This window comes from Anopheles marshallii, chromosome 2, assembly GCF_943734725.1.
Source record: "Anopheles marshallii chromosome 2, idAnoMarsDA_429_01, whole genome shotgun sequence".
NCBI classification, from domain to species: domain Eukaryota; kingdom Metazoa; phylum Arthropoda; class Insecta; order Diptera; family Culicidae; genus Anopheles; species Anopheles marshallii.
Window position 1 is genome coordinate 39,803,027 of NC_071326.1, and position 24,400 is coordinate 39,827,426.

Consider the following 24,400-nt stretch of genomic DNA (forward strand, 5'->3'; position numbering starts at 1 on the left):
TTTAAGTAAAACGTGTAACCAATGCCGGAATTGACAATTGTTCGATTGTAAGAAATATATTAAAATTGCAAAGGCAGAATTAATCCATAACTAGAGAAGAGAAAGAGAGAGAGAGAGAGGTTATAGCCACAGAGTATGATTAAAAAGAGGTAACAAGAAAACAAAACATAAAAGAAACTGAACAAGAATGAAGAAGATTCGAAACCTTTTGCCGGTTGCCGTTAGACGATTGGGATGAGTGTATTCGAAACGGAAATGCATTTGTAATGAATATCGAATGCGAATGAAAACAACCGAGCTGAGCAAGTGAATGCTGTGGATGAACCATCGTAAACGCACCATAAATCAACGTGGAACATTCTTTCGCGCCCATACGTTCGTCACAAAACAAACGTAACAGGCGCTCGTTGGGATGGCGACAAAACAATTGGAACGTGGATTGAACTGGAAAATAAGACTGTTGCTGGAAGTTAAGCATTTGTGGTTAAACATATCTAGCGCAATCTAATCGTAACGGAACACATACGGTGTACGGAACTATACGGGAGTGAACAAAAAGGGTAAAGCAATAGTAAAACAACGGAAAGTAGCAAGGCAAAAATATGCTGACAAACTATTCTAGCGTAGAAGCAATTGATAAAGTGCAGAAAAATTGCAGAAATGATGAAGCGCATGAATGATCTTGGAATGGTGATGTTACGATTTATTACATATTGTTTTAAATATATACTTGATTTAATCTTTACGAAGTGGTTTACTGTGATTTGCTCGTTATTAAGAATGTACACGTGAGTGAGAACGTGGTTTTCACTCTCACATTGTGGAATAAGTTATTATAATTTGGATCTTTATCGATGATTTCTTATAATTCTAAATGTAGCTTGCTTTGCTAGCTTAGATGTAAGTAAAATTCTCGTCGGTGTTATGTTTAAATGAAGCTTTTCTGATGATCGTGATTTTCAAATTTCGAGACAAGAGTTACGCGTAGATTCTCAATAGATTAATGAACCGGTTTTAGATTCATTGTTAATGGTTTATGAATCTTTTATGAAACTCGAATTGTTGAAGATTCTTTCCCGAGTTCTTTTGAAATTCATAAAGCCTCAGACATTCAACAGTCTTTTAATATTTACGTTTTTGGGGATGCATGACACGTTAGTGATCCTCAAAATAGCTTTAAAGGTTGATCAATTGTTAAAGGATCATGAATTAGCATAATGACGGCTCAAAGTTATGCATTCTGTTGAAAGAATGATTCAGCTTCATGCAATTGAATCAGATTCAATACATCGTTATATCATTTACCCATTATTGTAACCCCTTGCTCATAGCACGATTCACTTTAATTACAAATGTTCGTTGAATCTTTAACAAACTGATCAAAGAAACGTTTTACACTGTACGGTGAAGAATCTCGCCCGTTTCGTACCGCTTCAAAGCCACGTTAAAAGCATCACAATCTGTTCCCCCTTTTTTCCAAATTCCGCTCGTCATACTCCTTCATTCCCCACCCACATCTGTGGATGGATCGGTGTTAGAGTGGAAAAATATTAATAAATAAAACATAAATTTTGAAACTTAGCAGCGAATGGTTTGACGAAAGGCGCCCGGCCGCGCTTGAAGGCGCAGCTGGATCGCGGCTATTAATGCACGCTGCTGCCGGGGGACGTGAAGGCAGCGGTAACTGGCAAACCGCCCGGTCGGTAAGGCAACAACAGTGTAGTGATAATGGCGCTCTGCTGGAAGCGAGCTGGTTTCAGATGAGTACGGCGAACGAAATACCGGAACAGCGTGTGGACGCAGCTGACGTTTCCGTGAACCGACGGATGACGATAATTTTGCAGTCACTCTGTGCTGCTCGTTGGAAATGGTTTCCCCCCCGGGATCTCGTCACCTTCGTCTGCCCAAAACCCTACCTCTTCCCAATCCCCACCAACCACACGCCACGGTTTGCCGTCCACCATCGTCAAGTTGGGTGTGTTTTGAAGCATTATTACTGAAGAGTCTGCCAAATCGCTTAACGTGTATGTGTGTGTGTATGCGTGTGTGTGTGAGCGGGTGACTTCCTTCCTATTTTGGTGGTGAACACGGAAAGTGGAAGGCATTGGGTGTCAGGAGTGTGGTGTGTTGTTGCATGTGCCGGCAGAAGATTGAATAGCCACAGAAAGTAAGCAAAGCCAAGACCACCACGAATCCGGCAATCATAAGAAAATCACGACCAGCTCTTGAGCGTACGATCGCGCTTCGACGACAGATTAGAATCAGACCATCAAGAGTAAAAGCAGGAAAGAAAATAAAAGCAAAGTGAAGGACCGTTATCAGCGGTCAGGCGAAGGCCAAACGAACGCACAAGGAAAAAAAGCACGTTGGACGACAATTTTAATGAGGAGAAAATTAAAAACTCAATAAATAAATTTGCATTTAATTCCGCATCCGTTCCCATCCTGTTCGGCAACATTCGGCAAGTAGCAGCTGTTGAAGATGGGAAGTACTTGAAATGCATAGGACTGTGATGGTGGTTTAACAAGGTTTTTTTTTGGGGGGGTTTTTGGTGTATGACAGGAATCGGGGTGTTTTTTTTATTCTACGCTTGTCGCTTCTTATGCCTTTGCGTAGGTAATTAAATTAAAACGGCAAAAAACAACCAGTTATAAGTCGCTCAAAGTGATTCTGTGGTGGGTAGCGGTGGGTTGGGAGTTTTCACCACTGAATAGATTTAAATTTGGGTTGCAAATATATGCGACCCATTCACCAGTGCCGGTGCAGGTGAATGGGGACACCACTCGCACCGTGGTAGTGCCCGCTGCGTGGGGATATAAACACTTGCTATTAATTGGACCGAAGGTATGGATTTTCTTGTGAGGTTTTGGGTCTTTGACTTAGCGGCATGGAAAAAAAAACTGTACCGCCTTTAAAGTGATTGCTTCATGCTAAACATGTTATGAAATAAGTCAGTCATTCTAGAGCCGTCAATATTAAATAGTAGGGCAAAAACTCTGTAGCTTGATTTGGGACAACTGTTTTGAATTTTACAACACTAACGTTCTTTTGTTGAGTCCGAATCCATAAAACCTGATATTAGTGAGAAACAAACCCCTTGGTCACAAAAAGCATGCTTTCCTCCTGTATGTTCCTCTCTCACCGGAACCCGTCCCGCTTTCCTTTCCTGGGGTTGAAAATCAATAAAAAACGAACGAAATAAAATTATCGTAAATCATGGGCTGAGCTCCAAACGGTCGGGCGAAGTTGGTTGCAATGTAGCGCGATTGTAATAAAAACATTACCGGAAGGCAAATTTTCTCAGAACCCGCACCGAAAACGGGGGAAAAGTATACCACATCCTGGAGCTAGATTTACAGCATACGATGTTGTAGCCTTTGTTAGCTGCGACGCAACAATATTATTGCGCTAGCTAGGAAGAGCCTAGCTTGTAGTGGCCGCTCCTCGTAGCCTAGCGGTATGTGGTTGAGGAAAAACATTCACCGGAAACTAAAACCAAACTATGGTTTGGCGAAGGCAAAGTCAGTTTTTGTTGTTCAGGTTTTTTTTTGTTGCAAACAGTTATTTGAACAAACTAAACGGGTTTTGTTTTTGTGAGCATATTTTAAGAATGATGTCTTCTGTGTTTAGTAAGATGGAATGTACTTGGTTTTTGTATGAGTGCACTCAAAACCATGTGTTATGTAAGCTACACGGCGTAATATGTTCGAAATAAGCACATGGACACAATTGTACGGTTAATTGAATGTGTAGAAAAGTGGTATATACATTTTGTGAAGAGTTCTTCAGCATTGAATAGAGTAAAATTGTTTGAATAGCACGAATATTTTCAGCATTTTTGTTCAACCCTTCACAAACTAGAAACCTGCTTTTATATTTTGTTTGGATTCTTTTTTCGATAAGCACCCGCTAAGCCATAGACCAACAAACAGCCAAAAAACAGCCAATCAACTGACTTCAGCAGGTGTTCCGTGTCCAATTTATTACTACTTGACAAATGAATGCATTAAAAATGGAACAGTTCCATGTCATTTAATTACAACTTTGGCTGTTCCTCAATCATCCAGTTGTACTATCAGCTGAAGTTACTCAAGAAAGTTTTCTTTTCGACACCGTTTGATGTCAGGGTCATGAAGGATGACGGGACTTACGGGGGAGGTCATCCATGGCCGCGGTGTATTTTATAAATCTCACCAAAAAGCGCTCATGTTGACGTGTTATTCTTCCCTTAAGAAACATGTTCTCTCCTTAAGGAATTGGTTTGGATTAGAATGGGATAAACTTATCGATAGTTGCTGTTGCTTCCATTCATGGCCATTGTGTGTGAAGTTCCGGCGAATTCTAGCCTTCATCATTATGTCTAGGAATCTTATCGTCGAGATTGGCTGGTTATTGATATACGTTTTACATGTGACCTATAACTTTTCTTACGATATTTAGATACGGTTAATAGAGTTTAATGCTCATATCTGAAACGTAAGATCTACTTCAGTGTGAATGAGTCTATCGTTAATCGGAATCAAGTCTTAACTTATGTGTTTTGTGATACCAAGGTTCCGAAAATTTTCATTAATAACTTTATCAAAGGATAACTTTCAATTTTGGTAATTAGTTTTTGCTTCATTTCATTGAATAGACTTTCACTCTGGTTTAATTACAACAATTTGTTATCTTCTCGTTTAATAACCAAACCACTAGTAAGTATGTGGCTTAAGTATGTATTGTTTTTCGTGTATACTACTTTTACATGTTTTCAAATACGCTTTCTTTCTCAAAAAGGTGCTCATGAATATTTTTGGTTATTTTTCCTCCAAAGTTTAAAACGTCTTCTTCTTGTAATCAATCTAGCCAAATAAATCATCAAACTCACTTAATTTTCAAGAAAATTTCAATCGAAATAAAACTTGAATTTGGTGTTTCATAAACCTCTAAGTAAAGTGACAAAAATATCTTAATAAAAGTGGTAAATATAAATTGTTTGGCTACCGTTGTAGTTACGTTAAGAACTTTACAGCTGTTTGGTAATCGACAACACTATCTGCTTATGAAAATGTATTTTTAACGTGTTGTAATACTTCTTGGTGAATGGTTTGTAAAACCAATATGACTCTCAAGTCCTGTAATGAAATCATCATTGTGACGGCACACTAGCTTATCTCTTTATGTTCAATTCACCAATCGATACAAATTCAATATCTACTAGCGCCAAGCGTAATAGCTCTTTCGATAGATCATATACTCGCGTTTCATCATTTGCAGGTGCACAGGCTGAGGGCTTCTATGTATAGCTTCTAACATTACGCAAAATAATACGCATATCGCTTTTAATGTGGAAAAAAAACCTTTAACAAATATCCTAGCCATTGTATGACAATCATTATAGAAAAAAATACGGAAAATCTATTATCCTTCAGTTAAACTTATAATTAATATCGACAGAGTAACTATTACAAAAAAAAACGATGTGCTTAATAAAATAAATACATTTACAACAAAACCACAGATATGAGTTACAAAAAAAAAAACAACCCAAAAAGCACATACTGCATTTACACGGTGTTAGACATTTTCTTTTGCGGGATGCAACAAGTGACAGGAAGTGTTTAAATGTGTGAGTGTATTTGTGTTAGTGTATAACAGATAATTGTGAATAAAAAGAACCGATAAGAAACGGGGGAAAGGAAAATGCAAACTATAATTTACCCGTCCAAAACTTACCTTCCCAGCACAGAAATCAGACAAATCGAGTGTGTTGTAATGAAAAATGGACTGTGCGGGCGCAAATAGTTGCGTGTGCGCACGGGTCCGAGTGATGATGGTTGAAGTGTGGCCAAGTATGCATCGCAAACGCCGGGTTTGGTACGTGAATCGATCGATCGGTCATCTTCACCCTTTGATCTGCGTCGGTGAGTTTATGTAAGTGTAGTGGAACGTGGAGAGCACATGCTGTAGAACTATCTTCATCATCATCATCCTGCGGTTATGGTGTCACACCAGTAACAGGCACTCGAATGGGTAAATCAACAGATCATCGACGGATTATTGGTGGCGATAATAGGGGTAACACTTTCTATGTGGAGTTTTCAAGGGAAACTGACAATCACCCACATACACACAAACACTTAATCCATTCAACGCTTCTCGACACCTGTGATATACATTTACACGCCTATCATAGAAGCAGAGCAGAGTGGAGCAAGAGCGTTTCACAAAAAAGAATAAACACACGAAAACGCAAATGGCAACGAGTATAAATCAAACCGTGAAACATCGAAAGGCTAACAGAGGCCACCAACAACAAAGGCGTGGAAGTGGTGGATTAAATAACAGTATCAATGCACATCCGTTATTTCAGCGAGGCCTGTAAAAGCAATGGATGTTTGGCGAATGAATCCTTTAGCAAAAAAGACAACCAGTGGGAATTGAATCCCAATGCATACAGAGCGAAGCATTCGTGATAATTGTTGCATATTTTAGCAGCAAAAGGGAAGGGCTGCGTGTTGAATAATGGATTTCATTGATTCAATTATCGAACGATAAAATAACAATAATACCTAGTTGTTAGCAAGGCATTGATGTTGTGCCAGGATGGAATGTACTTAATTTTTCGCACAATTCCCATCTTATCAGGCCGAGACTAGCCCCTAAAGTGGCTCGTTTGAAATTTGAAGAATCAATAGTGTAGGCACAATTTTTTAACACATTTGGATGCAATATCTGAAAACATTTGCCAGTAAATAAAAACAACGAAGGAAACCTGAAGGAATACACTCATCACAATCGTCTCGACACCAGACAAACGCATAACATAAGGGAGAAGGGGATCAGCAAAAGCTCGTACGCCACACACGCAGTCAATGAAGAAGTCATCCGCAAACACAAACGCCGGAACCGCCCCACAAGAAGGGCAAGTCTTCCAGATGCAGGATCACCGGTTGATGGTACAAAGGTGCAAGAAAGGAAGGAACCAGGACAGAGACGCCAGCCGGACATCCTGTTCCAGCTGCCTTGGCCGGCTGGCCCATCGAAGGGTACCTACATTGTTTGTCCACTGTATGCTCGTAGCTCGAACCGTCGAGCTCGATGGCCGCATCTCCATTGCCACCGTTCACACTGATCAGAATATTGTCGACCGGAGCGGACCCGGCCGATGCGGCCAGGTAGCCACCGGTACCGGGGCCCCCGATGCCACCACCAGCACCACCGCCGGTTGCGTATTCGTACTCGAACCCACCGTACGAATGCTGGTGCTGGTGCTGGTGGCTGCCAAAGTGGCCACCGGCACCGTGCTGATGCAGATGATGGTAGCCGCTGACGTTGTACGGATACAGTGCCGTCTTGTAGTGCTGCGGATAGTAGGCATGCGGTGGCGCAACCAGCGGCGTCTCGATCAGGGCCATATTCTGGTCCAGCAGACGGTGATAATTATCGTCCACACCCATTGCCCGCACTGCAACGACGGAGAACATGGAGCATGGGTGGAGGAATATTCGATGTAGCAGTGAAAGAGAAAGATAGAGAAAGAGAGAGAGAGAGAAAGAGAGATAGATAGATAGAAAGAGAGATATATATATAGAGTGATGTGTGATGTGTAGGACACACAAACAGGCGCGTGTGAGGCTGTATCTTCCGTGGCAGGTTAATTTGTTGCGTGTATTTGTTTACAAATGAGGGTGTGTGTGTGTGTCTATTGTGGCTAAATAATACGAGCGGTTGGATGTCGGTTGACGGTATGGCCGAGGCAAGGTGGCGCTGGGGGACATAGACTTGGAAGAGGGATGTGACGCGCAACCAGACATTCGGTTGGCATTACGCTTAAATCATGAGCTTGGTTTAAGTAACCGTCTGCTGGTGGTCGAAAATCAACAAACTCTGCCGGTTGTCGAACCTCCCGCGTACGTGGGGCGTGAACTTTTTTTTTGTTGCAGTGTGCGTGTCTGTTTCGGTATGATATGATCGGCCACCGGATGCTGTTCTGTTTCCATGTGTTCGTTGGGTTGGGGGTTGAGTTGCAGCGAACTTTAACCCACGAGGTGAAAAATCTGAAACAAAAAATCCCATGCTCGCTACATACGATGGGGAAAAACAACGTTCTGTTGAGTTGTGCTATTTGCATTGTTTTTTTTTTTTACTCAGTTTACCACACATTCGTACATATCGTGTGATCGAAAGAGAAACCGTGCACTCCGCATGTCAGAAGCGTCAGAACAGCGACACACCATAAAACCTACGTCAGCTGTGTGGTTTTTGGGGTTTGTGATTGTGTGTTGCTCATTGCTGTTCGCCCGTTATTAAAACAAAAAGCCCGACGCCCTTCTCTAGAGTGGTTTGATTTACGAACCAAAAGTTGACTTTCCCATTGCTGACCCACTGCATTGACTCTGCAAACGCGTTCGAAGCAATTTATTTTGTAACGATATTGCATTTAATTGCTGTACGGTTTCCAATTGCGTTTTATGAAACGGGGTTTGAAAAAAAAATCTTGTTGGAATCATGAACAATATAATGGTTTTGTTTTTGATGTTCTATTCTTCGATTCGTATTGTTATTAAAGCGTCAATAAATGTTTATCTAATCGTGACGTAATTGAATTGTTTTATACAGGGTTTTGCTTTAACTTATCCAATCGAATCAATTAATTGTGAACTGCTGGGTTGAATTAAAGCACACACATTGAACTGTATTGAACTGAACACCAGCTTAGAGTCTCATCCCATTCGTGTAAACGTTTGCTGCTACAGCAATATATCAAACATTAGATTCCTATCTAAGTAAGATTACAACAATAGTTCAGCCCGACGCTTGTAACGATCGTAGAATACCTGTGTAATGCTTTCATTAAGTGATGATAGCTTAATTTCAATATTGTTGACAGTGAGCGATAACGCTACGAGTTATTGGTTCATAAATCATGAACGAATTTCTGAAACACCCTAGTCGAACTTGAGTGTAATTGAATTGTGGTTGCATCAAGGAGATTACAATAACTTTAGCATATAATTCAAGAAGCATATACATGGCAATAATACCATCACTAAATGTAGAATTAATTATTGGAGGTTATGTAACAATTAAATTAACATAATTATTAAGAAATCATTAAAACTTCCTGATTAATCAAGTTTTCAAATAATGATGATGGAGCCGCCCAGTACTTTGTGGATACTCATGGAGGCGCCTAGCACGTATGTGTAGAGTGGCTGATTTGCCATATGCAATGCATTGCCAGTTGATAGGAAACAGCCAAATTAGATGCAAGCTGCTGTGATACAAAATTTTCTCTGCTATTGTTAACTAACCAGCCGTCCAGCTGTTTACATTGATAAAACAGAAATTTAATGGAGACGCCCAGTACGTCACGATGAATCTGAGTTATTTTTTATGGTTTGCTTTCGATTTGATAATTTTAATATATTTGAAAAAAAAAGTTCAGTGGAAACTGTTTTTTTCTGGTTTTAAAATTACACTCGCTTTTATTTTATTTAATATTGAATATACCTGCGGAAAAATGATGCATTAATGAGTTATATTTCGATGAAAGTATTGAATGCGTGGCAGAATGACATTGTGACGGTGCTACCCATTGACAAGCACTGTGCGCATTGTGTGCTTGCGTGCGTACATTCGCCGTAGTGCATAGTGCGTTAAAGTTGAAAATTGTGTTCAGTTTGGTGGGTTTGTGCGTCAACAAAGTGCTTGTAAATCAGTTACAGTCGGTTGCGTTTGGTGAACAGTTAGGAAGGTGCGTCATATAGAGTGATTACGGTGCAGGTGATTACAAGGGCTCTTGTTGTTTGGTTAGATAGATTTGTTTGTAAAGCATTGGCATTATGATATATTTACACATTAAACACAGAGTTGACCGGAGAGATGGTGGGTGCTCAAAAGCATGGAAGTAATGGACTGAGGGAAAGAATGTTTTTTTTTTCCCTTCCAGCTCCTTGAACACTTAAGAGCTGTTAGTGTTTGTATCAACAATCAATAGGGTAAAACTAACGGCTATTGAACGTTCTACATTTCCAAAACTTGCTTTTGAGTGCATCAACATCTCCCAACCTTTCATGCCAATCAAATGCTTGTGCAAACACTTTTCAAAGGACCGCTCTCCGTGGCTTATCGGTCCTTTTAAAGCTCTGTAGAAGAAGGAATGGAACAGTGAGCTAAATATGCGACAAAAGAGAGGCAATGGTAACACGTTTCTCACCAGTCTCCGGTTGCTGCTGGAGGTCGGATGGGACCGACATGCTATCCCATCGTCCCATACCAACGTGACCGGTAGGATCGGCAGTACCGTTCTCGCCGTGTCGGTACTGATGCTGCTGGTGCTGGTGCTGATCAGGCCACGGCGGTGCGATGGGTGCATTATTACTGCTACTATGAGTGGGACTTTGGTGCTTGGTGTGGTGCATGCTGGTGTCAAAATTGTGCTCGTATCTAGTGCGATAGTTGTGCTCTGTTCCCGGATGCTGACGGGCATTGGAGGAGGAAGAGGAGGAGAAGGAAGAGGATTGATCTGTTTCCGGGGTGGAGCCGTTGGACGATGGACCCAACCCGGGCCCATCGGGTAGATTGATATAGTCCACGGTAGCGTGGTAAATGGCAGACCCGAATGCCGACGGTGGGTACTTCTTGGAGGGAAACAGAAAGTATGGATAGGTGCTGGTGGGCGGAGGATCTTCAATGATGTCGGAGGGAAAGAAGTTCGGATAGATGGAATTAGTTGCGGTGCCAGAAGATGTATCTAGTGCGGAGGGAAGCACATCTGCAAGAAAACCGGAATGGTGCGGAAAAAGAATACAGTATACAAAATATCGGTTGATTTATGGTTTCGTTTTGCTGAGGCAATCGCTGATCATTGAAGGAAGATTTCATTTTCGTTGTTGGTGAGGAGAGTGTTGAAAACATGTGGGACTGAATCGCGAGATTCAAAGTATTGGTAAATCAGAACTAGAACCTGGACAGACATGAATTTTGAAATTTTCATGAAAGTTCATTTCAACCATAAGTCAAATCACGCCGGGAGTACTGTAGATTTGTAAAATATGCGTAGAATATTTGAAATCCTGTTGAGCTACTAATTCTACCCCGTGTAAACCACTGGGCGCATTTGTATTCTGGCTACAACACTAATATCCCTTTTCCCTGACTACATTGCACCTGTCGTTTTGAGATGCTTCCATCCAGGTTCTGTGCAAGGTTAAGCTTTTGAAGCGTGAAAACTTTGGCCTGCTGATCGTTACACTCGTGTAGCCTTTCCTTCGAACCACTAGCCCGTGCCGGATGTTGTGGGTTTTCGTGTAATTTGTGCTTAGAAGAAATACCGAAAAAAAACCTCCCTTGCACTTTACATGTAGAGTGATGCTTCAGCTCGTTTCCGGAAGGAAATACGATACCGACCAACGTGGGTAGAAGCTACCAACAGTTGCCCAAGCGAACGTAACCATCGTCTCATATTCGTGTAAATGCCGACCTAAACTATGAAAACTACAAATTGCTTTAATAGATCACGTCATTTTCATGTGTCTGGTCTTGATAGGGTAACGGCACCGATAGCAAAAGAAACCAGGCATCTTCCCATTAAGTATGCTCCTGCGCTCGGTTTACTTTAGCTGACGCGTCTATTTCCGATTGCGTTTTTTGTTTGTATGCTTTTTCCATCCCGTTCTGCCCACCTCTGCGTTTGCTTAACGTTGAAAAGTTGTTGTAAATTTCTTTTACACAAGCCCCGAACTCGACCCGGTGCGAGATGTTTCTTTATTTGTTCATTTCCGGTCGTGAGCTTTCTGCGCTGGCATGAGAAAGTCTTCATAAAATTCATTGCTCTTCATTCACGGATGGGTGAATGGTAGCAAAACAGTAGGAAAGGATTACGAAAACCGAGCATTCTATGTTGGTGCTGTCTGATCTTCCGCTTCCCACCGTAGCCGCCGGCTGTGCAAACGATTTCTTATCAAATCCCCGAACACCGATTCTTTCCGGTATGCTGAAGGAGGTGCTAGGCGGGCGACGGGAGGGTGTAGTTGGGGGAAAAAGGCAAAAAGTTTCGAAGCAGGTTTCGTTTGAGTTTTTCTTGCACTTTCCTCACTGCTGTAGATGTTACGGTTACGGTTCCACGGTGGGCTGTGAAGCGAAAAGCGAGCTTTACGTACATCAAAATGTGGTAGTGGCAGCATGTTCGCAGGAGTTTCTCACCCATCATTGGTATCAAAAAAGTTGTTGCTGGTTACAACTCATTCTGGAGCGAGATTGGTTTTAATTGGTATGTAAGCGGCAGAAGTTTATTTGCTGCTCGATGCACGTGTCATTTCTGGTTTGTGGGAGTAGTTGGGAAAAAGCTTTAATTTGAACCGAATTAAATTATCTTGGTGCATTTGATGGAATGGTTGAGCGATGACCGTTATGAACTACTGTAAAAGCAAATCTTTTTTGAAACTAACACGGAATGGTTGCATCACCGGATCTGAAGAACAAGACTCCAGTGTACGATGAGAAATTCGAGCACAACTCAACACCAGGGAAATTGAAGGTCACTGAAAGACTAAGCTATATCCCTTAAGAATAACTGAATATTAGATAGAACCTGTCATAATCAAGACCTAAACTAGAAGGATTTAAAGATCAAATAGTTGTTGAACTATTTGACTAATAAAAGTTATAATAACGTGAGTCTAATCGGAGAAACCTGTGGTTTTGTTTGATAGGTATAAAATAAGTATAAAATATAAAAGCAAGAGTCTCGACATTGTATTAAAACGACAACGTTTGTCCCCTTTAATAGCAATGTTTGTTGTACTTCTTTCAAGCAGCAGGCTTTTGTGTGGCTTCGGTTTCGTTTGATGCTTTCTTTTGATCCTTGTGTGCCTTGACATTTTGCCTCTCCTGTTAAACTGTGTTCATTCGAGTGCATTTAACTTCGAACTAGTTGTAAGCCTGCGACCATCATGTCTTGAGTTCTGGTAAGGATTTTTTTGTAAGTAACGCTTTTGTCATGAAAGGAGTATGTTTGGTTAAATTCGACTGGCTCGAATACTTTTGCCGCTTTAAAAAGTTAAGTTGAACAATGTGAACGAAACATCTGCCGGTGCGCTTATCTTCAATCAATTATGTAGTCATTAGTTGGTGCCGGAATGCAACGGCCAGTTGTAGAGTTTGTTTTGTGTGCCATAATTCCGAACCTCCCTCCTTCTCGACAACATCGTTGACACTGTTCAACAGCTTCCCATTGAACATTCATTGAGTTGTCCATACTTAACTGACACTAGTGAGATTGTGTCAGATCATTCCAATCCACCTCCAGCTTCAACTACGCCCGCCCGTTTATCCATTCCTGTGAAGCTGTGGAGCAGTCGTTCACACCGTACCGTATAGCGATTAGTCATGTTCTGGTATGGTTTTCCGCACCGTGAAGGTTTCCATCGCACACACGCCACACGCTCACAATCTTCCATGACCAATCGTGTGCCACAGCCATGCGGAGTGGGGACTGTACCTTCATCCGTCTCGGTGAGTGTCGAGCGAGTGCAGTCAGTGCGCCAGTGCGCTGCAACGACGTCACGACTCGTCAAGACCACAAAGAAGTACACCACTTTGTCTCTTGTCTAATAAGGTCTACGGCTTCGGGTGGCAGCACTTGACGCGATCGTATCTTGTTTACTTTGCGCCTTTGTAGCCATTATTGTTGCCTTCCAAACGGCGTTCTCTTCGTTAGTCTGATGACCCATGACACGTCTCCATGCTCCATTGCACCCGCAGCGCATATCCAAGGACAGAGACAAAGTTTGGACGTACCTGCTCGAGAGCGATGGCACGTTCCGGGCATTCGTGGCCAGTGGGCACGGAAGGCAACACCGAAAGCATTCCCCTCGAATGTCTCGTGCGTGTTCGTCCACTTTGGCAGTGTTTTAAGAGGATTTGACGTGCACAATTCTCCTGCCAGCCATTTGTAAGCTGCCCCGTGCACCGTACCAACCATGCGTGACTTATTACCGGGCCGGGTTACGGTCGAGTGGAGTTTTGCGAACACACGAATGGCAGCGGCACGAAAATCACACATCACAGCTGGCACGTGCAGTGGCGGGTGGGTTTTCTTCGCCGGGGATGGATGTTTAAAATTTTCATTACTTCAAGCCCTTCGTACTCGCGTGCCGGGCCACCACGACCACCACTAGCGCGGCACTGGACTCGAGGCATTCGGGGCCGAGGTTTTAGAGCTCGCAAACCCTTGCGTATGGGTGGGCCTCCCGTGACCCGTTAAATCTTGTTTTTATGTACCCACTACCAGGAACTCAATTATCCTTCCCACGCGGGTTTTTGCACGGTGCAAAACGCCGGAAGCGTAAATGGAAGGAAGTGGTTTATACCCTCTGAAAGGTTCCACCCTTTGTGTTGTTTTCTCGTGCGAAAGGACAAAAGGTGCGTTCGTTTATTTGCTGGCATATTTTTGCTTTATGCTGCGTTGCCTGCCGGGCGATGTGTACCCGCGTACGCCATGCACGTCCCGGGGCATTCCATTGTAATTGATTCGGGCCTGGCAGAGCGGTGTGCTAGTGGGGCTACAATACTTTTTCGCAGATAGGCGGGAGAGAAAAAAAAAATGGTAGATAAATAAACCCTCACCGGTACGAGCAGCGGACAATAACAGCCAGCGTGTTGGAACACATTTTAAGGGTACCGTGGTGCGAAATTCAAGCCGTTCCGCAAGATAGAGGCCTCGCGGGAGATATTCGCAGGCCCGGGCGTAAAGGATACGCGATGTGCGAAAGCAGTACCAGCCGACATGCGTTGGTGGCACAGAACCGGAGAAGTCTATAATTCTCTCCACGACATGATAGAGGTGTCGCTTAGCGACGGGCGTGACGACCGCAAGGCACGAGCGATTGGTCATTGCTCAGCAGAACACGAACCTAGCAATAACGCGTTGCTAACGGATTGAACAGGGATTTAGGCTTGTCAGCGTGAGGGTTGGATCGGATTCCATCCAATCTTTTACAGGTTTGTAATGACATGATGGTATCTAAAGGATGAATTTCGTGGAAGTTCTTCCTTAAGAAAGGAAGGTAACGTACGGTTGGTTATGTATTCTCTGCAGGATATATACGATTTAACCATTTTTTTGTGCTAGTTCGTTTCAATAAAGATGTGCAAATGATGAGCTACACAATTCTTTCTTGGTTTAGAAGTTTCATTTATTAATGATTGGTTTCTATAAAATGCGCGGCCTATGCATGAAAAGACTCTTACAGCTGCACAATCTACATCTGAGCGAAGAAGCTTAATCTGATGCATAAAGAAGATTCTGCTCACGACACCAAGCCAGCAAGAGTTTGCTGTATCCAATTGAATAGCACTAATTGCCGGAGGCATCAGACAAGAACAGGTTGAGTTCACTTCTCACTTGTCTCTGAAAATGGATACCGGTGCTTGGAAGATTTTTAATTAGATCGCGTGGACAAGTGCCCATACTTAGTACGTCTCCAAGCGCAACGATCCAGCAGTTGCAGCACGCCATGCAGCACAGAAATGGGTTGCAATGAATGGTAAAACCGCTCACTACTGCTGACGCCCGGACTGCTCTATAGTTGGTGCTAAGAGCGTTCTGCACACCGGCACTACCCTTTCCATTTTTCGTTGAATAGTTTTTTGTTTACTGCACACTTTTATGCTTCCTATCTTTACCGATGGTGATGCTGAAAAGCACGCTTGTTAAACGCACGAACGGTTACAGGGGCACCTAACACTAAGCAGAAAGTAAAACCTCAACAAACTCCTGCTTCGTTTTTTTAGGTTTGTTTTAGAATTTCCTGTTTTATTTCCAACTGCAGCCGGTAGGCCGACGCAGATGGCGTCCAATGGTGTTGCCCTCCCGGGGGTGTTTGACTTATGGTTGTTGGGGTGTTTGTGGAACTTTATTCTACCATTTGTTTCGATCCATGCTGCCAATGTCACACAATCAACAGTCGATAAATTTTTTCAGCCATTTTTCAAAACTGGTTTGGCCGATGGAAACTGCTCAACCACTTTTTACACTACTGTTTATGGACAGCGGTGTTGAACTGTTGAAATAATTTGATATGAGCTTCCGTTTTACTAAAGATTCTTTTCAAGGGCAGTTTTGCAAGGTTAACATGCATCAAGATTACTCAAATTCGGATAATTCAAGCTAAAAGAATAATTATTTTTCATAACTTTTGTCTATCTAAAAAAACGTATTGAACTTGTGTTAATAATATAAACAATAATTCATTAATATTTTAGTAAAATACAAATCAAGTAATACTAAAATGACAAAACAGAACACTTGACAAGAGCTCATCATCATTTGACGTAACAAACAATTTGAATCAGCTATTCTTTTTTAGTTTTTCCCGTTGGTTGAAATCACGATGGATGAAGATGTTCTCATGCGTTATGTGTGGCTGAATTAATCATTTAGATAATTCCGAAAAATGAAATATTTGAGAAAATTATGAATGATGATTGTTGAGAAGCGAATGTGCTTCTTGCGTTAATGATAAGGTATTGAAGTTTTAAAGAAAATACGCTTTTGTTGTAGAAAATGCGAGAAAAACAATGGAAAATAAATAGGTATGCAACCAAACCAAGGAAATAATATATCAATGGGTATACGGTGGAAACCCCTTTCGTGGTACGGGAACCGTAAACGATAGACGGTAGAAAGGCTTGGCGAATTTCAAACCCTGCTCAACAGGATCTTAGTGCGTAGTTAGGCTATTTTTCATCTTTGAAAATGTAGCAGCAAGGGAAAGGAAGCAGCTAAAGCGGAAAAACAAACATGAACAAACAATAGAGGAAGAGTTTTCGCGTATAAGCGAAAGGATCGATGTTTTGCTAAGAAGTGTTAAAGAAATCCCGTAAATATTGGTACGAAAAGTTGGCATACCGTGTGAATGGAATGGGTAAAAGCGGAAAGAATGAAATAAAGACGAAAAAAGAAACGCACACAGTGTGTAATAAAACAAACGGTGCATGTACTACCGCACAGTCTCCTGCTGTTCGAATGGAGCACGAGAGTCGGATCAGCGAAAGTGCGCGAAACGGCGCAACGGTTCGGATGAAAAAAAAAACGGCAAGTTTGTTCTACCCGGTGAAGAATTTCCTCCGACGGATGGTTTTCACACGTTTCGGTGGAAAGATGTGTTTAAAAGTGGTGTTGAAAACAAAAAGGGAGCAAGAAAAAATAGCCGGAAACAAAAACAACAGTGAAGTGAACAAGCCGGAAAAGCCGAAGAGCAATAAAAAGTGGAACACAAAACCAATAGTAAACTGTAAAACAAAGAGACAAATCATCTCGAGCAGTTCGAAGTCGCAAAGTTCGAAAGAGCAAAGTTTACCAGCGAACCGGACTGGTGGTGTTCGTTTTGGCGCGCAGGAAGGAAAACTTCACCTTGGCTGCTGTCGGGTTGGATTAAGAAAAACCGAACCAAAACCGATTGTTAAGAACAAATGCAATTTCTTGCGCATTATTTCGGGAGTTGGGTGAGGTATGTGAGAATGTGTGGTACACACCCCGTTCCGTTTTTCTTCCTTGTGCACCTTAGAAAACTGATCCACCCTCGAATTGTCGCGAGTCCGAACCGATCGAAATGGTTGCAGGCAGGTAGGTGCTGGCTGTTAGGGGCATGTGGCAACTTACCGACGCAAGGATTATGGTTAACAACGCTAAATATTTTATCACATCTGCGCTTCATGTGATTATTCGGGCAGATGCAGCCGAACATCGGCGATAATCGCAGATTAGTCCACGCTTCGTAGCACAAATCCCTGTTGAATATAACACACACGGGGCATAATTAAGAAACACGGTTGAGTGAACGCTAGCCGGTTGCGTTATGTTATCCGTCAGCGGTTTTGTGCCCTCGGCACGGTTTGTTCGTTGTTCCTTTATGGTTGGGTGTGTATGTGTGTGTATAATAGGGGTTTTTTGTTGCACGCACGATATCTTCTGCAAGATCTCGGGTTAGTCTTTCGGTTCACAGCGCCATACAACTTCAAGGAATATTAGATTTGCAGCATGGTACAAGAGAAACAGTGCGGTGTTGTATTCAACGATTTGGTTTGCTTTCGAAGCAAACTACTGTTTAAGTTAAATGAAATTGTTGGGTTGAAGATGTGTTCCAGTATCTTTAAATGTTGATGAAGTATCCCATCACACATATTATTAGCTAATTGATATGATTTTACGACTAGTTTTAAGTAGTTTCTACTTCAATCAATATATTTCTGAAACCTGAAAATAGGCTTAAATGTTCATAAAAAGCATTTGAGCATTTTTTTATTCAACAAGTTACGAGTAGTGTTGATGCTACGTAATCAACGATACTTTGAATTTCACTTTCTGATACTTTCCAAAACTTTGGAAGTTAGTTAAAAAGTTCATCATCGATCTTGAAAGGTCAAGAATAGTCGAACACTCGTACCAATACACAATTTTATAGTTAGGCATCTACAATGCAAACATTTTATAGACATGATGCGATACAGCTCTGTATAGCCATCGATTGTTTAGGCAAGTTCCGCAATAACTTTCTGCATGTTAGCAACAGCAGCGAAATATTAAATAGCAATTAAGATAAGAAGAAATGAGCTGTAAGGTAAATGTAACTAAAAATATGCACGATCGGGTCGTTCATTATTGTTTATTGTGTATCTGTTGAGAGTCAACGCATGATATGACTTACTCTGCTATGAGCCCAAAAACAACTAGTATTGTGTGTAAAATAATTTTCTTGAGAAGAGTTACTTATATGAGTCTTTAATAATGCGTTTTTCAAATCAGGAGTCCTATCTCAAGATTTATAAATGCGATTCTGTATTCTACCGATTCAAGAAGAAAAATAGTTACGATTGCGTATCTCGAGCAAAAAGGAGTAGAAAGTAACCTTTCCAGGGGGGGAAAGCATGTTAAGGATTGAATTCAAAGGCATAAACTAATACAAAATATAGTAAACTGCAAGAATAAATGTAAGCGTATGAATGTATAGGAATTGTACAAAACAAGGGTTAGTCGCACTCAGAACTCCAAACGGTTAAGACCATAATCTAGCCCACAGTGTCTCTGTCATAAAAAATGGTTTGTAATTATAAGATAAATTACCTGACCGTTAAACCATTTTTAAAAAAGCGATACGCAATAAGTCAGGGTACCAAAGATGCGGTAAAGACACGTTGTTGAGAAAAAGGTTTTTTTCAGACACAAAAGAATAAGTATATGGCTAATATTGTGTTTCTGGAGAGAATCATGTATCTAAAGGGATTCCTTGAAGTCTTTACGGATGCATGAGTCTTTGAGGATACATACTTTTGAAGTTCACGATTCTGAATGAGAATCATCCAACACTACTAACAACCATTGTTATTCTCGCTTATTTCGAGTTTGTTATTGTTGTTTTTAACAGTTGATACATATTTAATAACAGTTAATTAGAATGAGCTACCCCACAGATGTTCCGAAATCATATATCTCAAATACACCGCAAATGTTTCCCCTGTACCACGTTCACAATCGAACAATTCCGTGTAGCAAATGGAGCGGATCCGACATTCGTTTGAAGCACACGTTTACCATACCTATCTTCCATGCGGCATTTATTTTCCCGCACTTTACAGTGTAGCTTAAAATCTTCAAATAATTTTATACACTTGCGCTCCTGCTGGCACACGGATAGTGCATGATTGCACGTCGGCAACGCATCCACCGGGTAGGGGTCTTTTTCTGCAAAGAAACCATTGTTGAGAAAGAGAAGAAAGGAGAGAGAGAGAGAAAAATAGATGAGGAGAAAATAAAATTTATTAGTATTTTTGTTTAGTGGTGTTTACTGTGTCGCAATGAATTCAAATTTATGTATAACATCCTTTTAGAATGTTGCAATCAGTTAGTTAAAGTATTGGTTGTACTTAAAGATATGTTCGTTTGCATATGATGTTATTCTTTCTAATGCCGTTAGTTTTATCAGAACCATCTATCAGGTTTGAAGAAGTTTGCATATGCTCTAGAACCTCTCAAACATACATGTGATCATGACGAAATCTGAACGGGAGTCTTCCTCTTTCTTGATCGTCAAGGTGTCTGGTTTGTTTGCTACTTGGAACAGTTCGCTCAACAGCGTTGAGAAGAAAAGAACCCTCACAAAGAGCTCCCACGGGCACGAGGGGGCATTGAGTTCTGATTTGCATAATGTTTGCCATCGGGGGTCGTCCGGATGCGCTGGAAACCGTACGACGAACACATGTTTTCGGTTCGCCAAACAGCCAGCAAGCATCGAACAAGCATGGAATGAGGTTCAATTTTACGCTCCCAAACAATCGATCTGACGGCGAGTGCAGTGCCTTCGGGGAGTGAATGGTTTGCAGTAAAATTGTCTTGCCTGACACGGCCAGAATAGAAACGATAGTCTAAGACGTTGCTCGATCGTTTGAGAAAGTTCTATTGATATTAAAGATGTTTAGCAGTCGGTAGTGAGGCTGCCGGTTCAAAGGCACAAGTGCCAATCTCTTTTGGCAAACGGTGCTTGAAAACCATGGCGAGTGGCTCGAGTGCATCCGTGTCGGTGCAACACAGCAGTTCCGCTGGATTTATTTGGTATCGACGCGTTTGCTGTGTGTACACCGTGTGCTTGTCCGATGTTCCAGATGCATGACACGGTTCCGATGAATCGACGCCACTTGATGCACCAAACAGTGTAGTATGTGTGTGTGTGTGTGTGTGTGGTGTATATTTTTCATCCCTTGCCAAGTGTGGTCAGATAAGGGTTAAATAAATATGACCCCAGTTTCTGCAACAATGAGCCCTTAGGGGATGGATTTTGAACTAGAAGCATGCTTAGGGAAAAATAAATGTATTGGGAAGAAGTACTACCTTTTGAAACAGTAGCAATTCTTATATTTAATAATGTTTTTAAATCTAATGCGCTTGAATGTTGTGGTGAATACCGTACGTCTATGAAGTATCATCTATCAATGAAGTTGTTTATCAAAATACCAAAAGTTCAAAAATTTAATGTAATTTAATGAAATACTTGTAACGAGTACATTGAGTTTAAAGTACTGAACTAAGATGCAATAGAAGAGAAATGCCCACAAATGAATCAGTGTGCGAAATCATCCTCTTTTTTAATTTTTACTAGTATGGTGTAAATCTTGCGTACCTATTCTAACTAAGCCATTTTTACTGATAATCTTCTGGTTGATCTCATAGGGGGAAAATTGCGGGAGTTTCTTTAATGAGATTTTGCGCCACAGGAAAACTATATTCAATATTGGATTTAATATTCTTTTTTACTTATGTATTTCCATCGTACATCGTGGATAGATTTATGCACGATAACATTCAATAATTCACAGCATGCCGGAATCGAGCAGTAGCGCGGCAACTCCACATCGACAAAAGACACGACAATATGTTTTGATTAGTTCGGAAACGGTTCCCCTGGTGTATTGACTACACTTTTAGCAGAGAAATGAAAATAATTTGTTTGTAATATTTGAACAAAGAAGGTTGATTAAGCAGAATGTGAATATAGAAAATAGATACTACGATTAGCAAAATCAATAATACTTTATTTTCCCTTACTTATTAATAATCTTAAATAAAGTTTCAAAAAATATGCATGATTATGCAAAAAAATAGAAAAGCATAACTACAGCCGTAGAAGGTGATCAGAGATATTGTATTAAATATTGGAAAAAAATGGAAATAGTCGTTCCGATGCACGTAACACAGTTTAAGTCTTTAGGCTTTTTTGTACCGAACGTCCAACCGTTTCACAATATTCTATGCCTTCCTTTCCCGAGCAAAGAAAACATACAGCAATTGCAAACATGATCAAAACCCCGACAACCGGATGGCGTATTTTTCGCTCGCTCGTCCACGGCGCTTTATGCTCGATTATTTTCAAACAATAAAATCTTAAACCCCCCGTATACTCCGTTACCAACCCGTCAATGGGACGAAGGTGTATATATGTGTGTGTGTGTGGTTTTGGCATTGTTGTGAGGAGCTTTTTCTCCCCCTTTTCACTATCGAAATGGCAGAAAAGCGGCAGAAGTTACAGGAAGGAATCGAAAACTGCACTTCCGGCTCTTCTGGTACGAAATTTTCCTACATTCTACACGACCGGTGCCGGTGGGTCACAAGCACAAAAGAATCAGGCTCGCTTTCTGACGCAGCGCTGCATCGCATCGGGCTGCTTACCTGTGCAAATGCAAACATCCGGGAACCCGGGGGAAAAAAAGTAGGATGTTTTTTGTCTTCGCATTCCGCTGCACAGTTTTATTATTCGCTACGAGCACTGCAGCCCGGGCAGCTGTTATTTGCAATAAATTTCTGCTTGAAGTAATTTACTATGCAATCTGTTCACTAGTCGCCGTCATCCGTGTACCGGTTGTGATGTTTACCGGTCCTTTCACTCTTTTTATTCTTACAAAGGGAAAGGGATCGGTTATCCTTTTTTATGTCGGTGTGGAATAGGGTATTCTTAGAAAAATCTCTTCGCTAGTGTTTTGTTTGTTTTGCTTCCTTGCTTTACGATCACTACATGCGGTCGGAACGAAGTCTCCGGTCACAGGAAGCGACGGAGGAGTGTGGAATAAAGCCTCCCCGAACACACCCAACACAAACGGTCATCATTGGCCTGCTATTGAAAAGAAGCGGAAATCGTCAGGCCAGCATGAAGAATAAAAAAAAGCCTGTCCAGAACAAAGCCACCGCTAAAGAGGCTTCAGATTTCGCTTGATAATAGCAATCGCTTCGAGACACTTCACGATGACGTGGACGTTGATGGCTTCAAGATGGTGGAAGAGAGGCAGAAGAAGGGCACGGGGGAGGGGGGACGATAATAGAAACATAAAAGTAATCACATAACGAAAGCAAAATCTTCTTAAGCTCGATTAAACACGAGCGTCCGGGCATGCAGCACTGCAGCGAGAGTGTTTTGCGTTTTGCAGACAGATGGCGCAGAAAGGCAGTAAAATAACAATAAGTGCCGTATCACGCGAAGAATCTCATGTGTACAGGATGGGGAACGGAAACCGTTTCCGCATGCACCGATATGAAACAAAAGCTAGTGGGGTATCGTTACGGATCGTCTTTCGGATGACGTTATGTCCTTCGTTCCGTTCCGTACGAGTGGAATGATGATGGAACGATATGACTTTTAGATGAAATCGTGATCAGAGTAGTTGGCTTGGACACTAAAGTAGTTGACGCGGGAAATTGGGCGAAACAATTTACGAAAAAAAAAAAAATAAAAATGGTAAGATTTTTGCGAACTTTTATATGACATTGCTGAGGCTATCCTAATGTGTTTAAACAAGATACGGATAATATTATCGATTAACTTGTAATAACCAACGAATAGAGGTGTAGAAGTGTTAGATCGTGAGGCAATTAATGTTGACTGTATAGGGCCATTAATACCCCTACCCTTTTGGAGATAGACTAGCGTACCATCGAACAGAAGCCTTAGTTAAGCGAGCCAATACCACATGGTACAGGAATATTCAGACAGAATAAACTTTGTTATAGTAGAGGTCATTGTACGCAACGAATTTATCATTGTAATTGCTAAATTTGTGGACAACTTTTGTAACAACGCCTGGTTGGCAGTCAAAGATTTTTCCTGGAAGGCTTATCAAACAAAGAGCTCAAACATTTTGCTTTACATTAAATTAGTCGTATGATTTTTTTCCAGCACCAGTGGAAATCAATCCTGTATAAAGCTTATATTTTTCATGTTGCAGTTCCCCTTCGCTTGATGCAATATGCTTACATTAATTTGAACACAATTACTAGGAGAGTGAACATACCTCTATCAACTTTGGCTAATTATATATTCTATCCAAGTGGAACGAAACTGTTCCATAAAAAAATAAGTTTGGCTGTGAAACAAAACTCGCTTCACCTAACATACCCGCTCAGTGCAGCAGCAGCACTGTAATGATCCACCATAAAACTGCACTTTCTTAGTGCAAAGTTAAATGCGGATGGCCATCGTACCGGAACACGGGCAGCACGATTGAAGCGCAAGCAATAAAAGCTTTTGCGCCATTCTTAACAAACGCTCCGTACGTGCTGGGGCCGAAACCGTGTCATCTCGCGCCATCGGATGCGTTCCGTTCGCCTTGGAGTTGGGCGGTTTTTTTTGGAATGGAACGCGTGACCCGTCGACGAACGAATGCCGGAAGTGTATCGAATCTCGACACGTACCGGGTGACACTAATGTAGCCCGTGAGCACATGTGAGTGCCCGTCCGCGGTGCAATAAACAGCAGCTCATTGACACATTGTGGCGAGAAATGTTTCCCGAGCAGTGGATTTTATTTAAAGAGCATCAAATGGTCACATTTTTCCTTCCTGCGTATCGAACCGACATGTTTCGCTAATT

General features: G+C 41.6%; 1 protein-coding gene across 1 annotated transcript in view; it reads right to left on the reverse strand.

Moving 5' to 3' along the window:
- Positions 1–24,400, reverse strand: part of LOC128709494 (uncharacterized) — a 99,782-nt gene that overhangs the window by 2,929 nt on the left and 72,453 nt on the right. Inside the window, exons 4-7 of the mRNA XM_053804498.1 lie at positions 19,588–19,732; positions 17,654–17,781; positions 10,205–10,762; positions 7,040–7,450 (exon numbers count right to left, since the gene is read on the reverse strand). Of these exons, the coding sequence (XP_053660473.1) occupies positions 7,040–7,450; positions 10,205–10,762; positions 17,654–17,781; positions 19,588–19,732 (1,242 nt within the window). The remainder of the gene's footprint in view (positions 1–7,039; positions 7,451–10,204; positions 10,763–17,653; positions 17,782–19,587; positions 19,733–24,400) is intronic.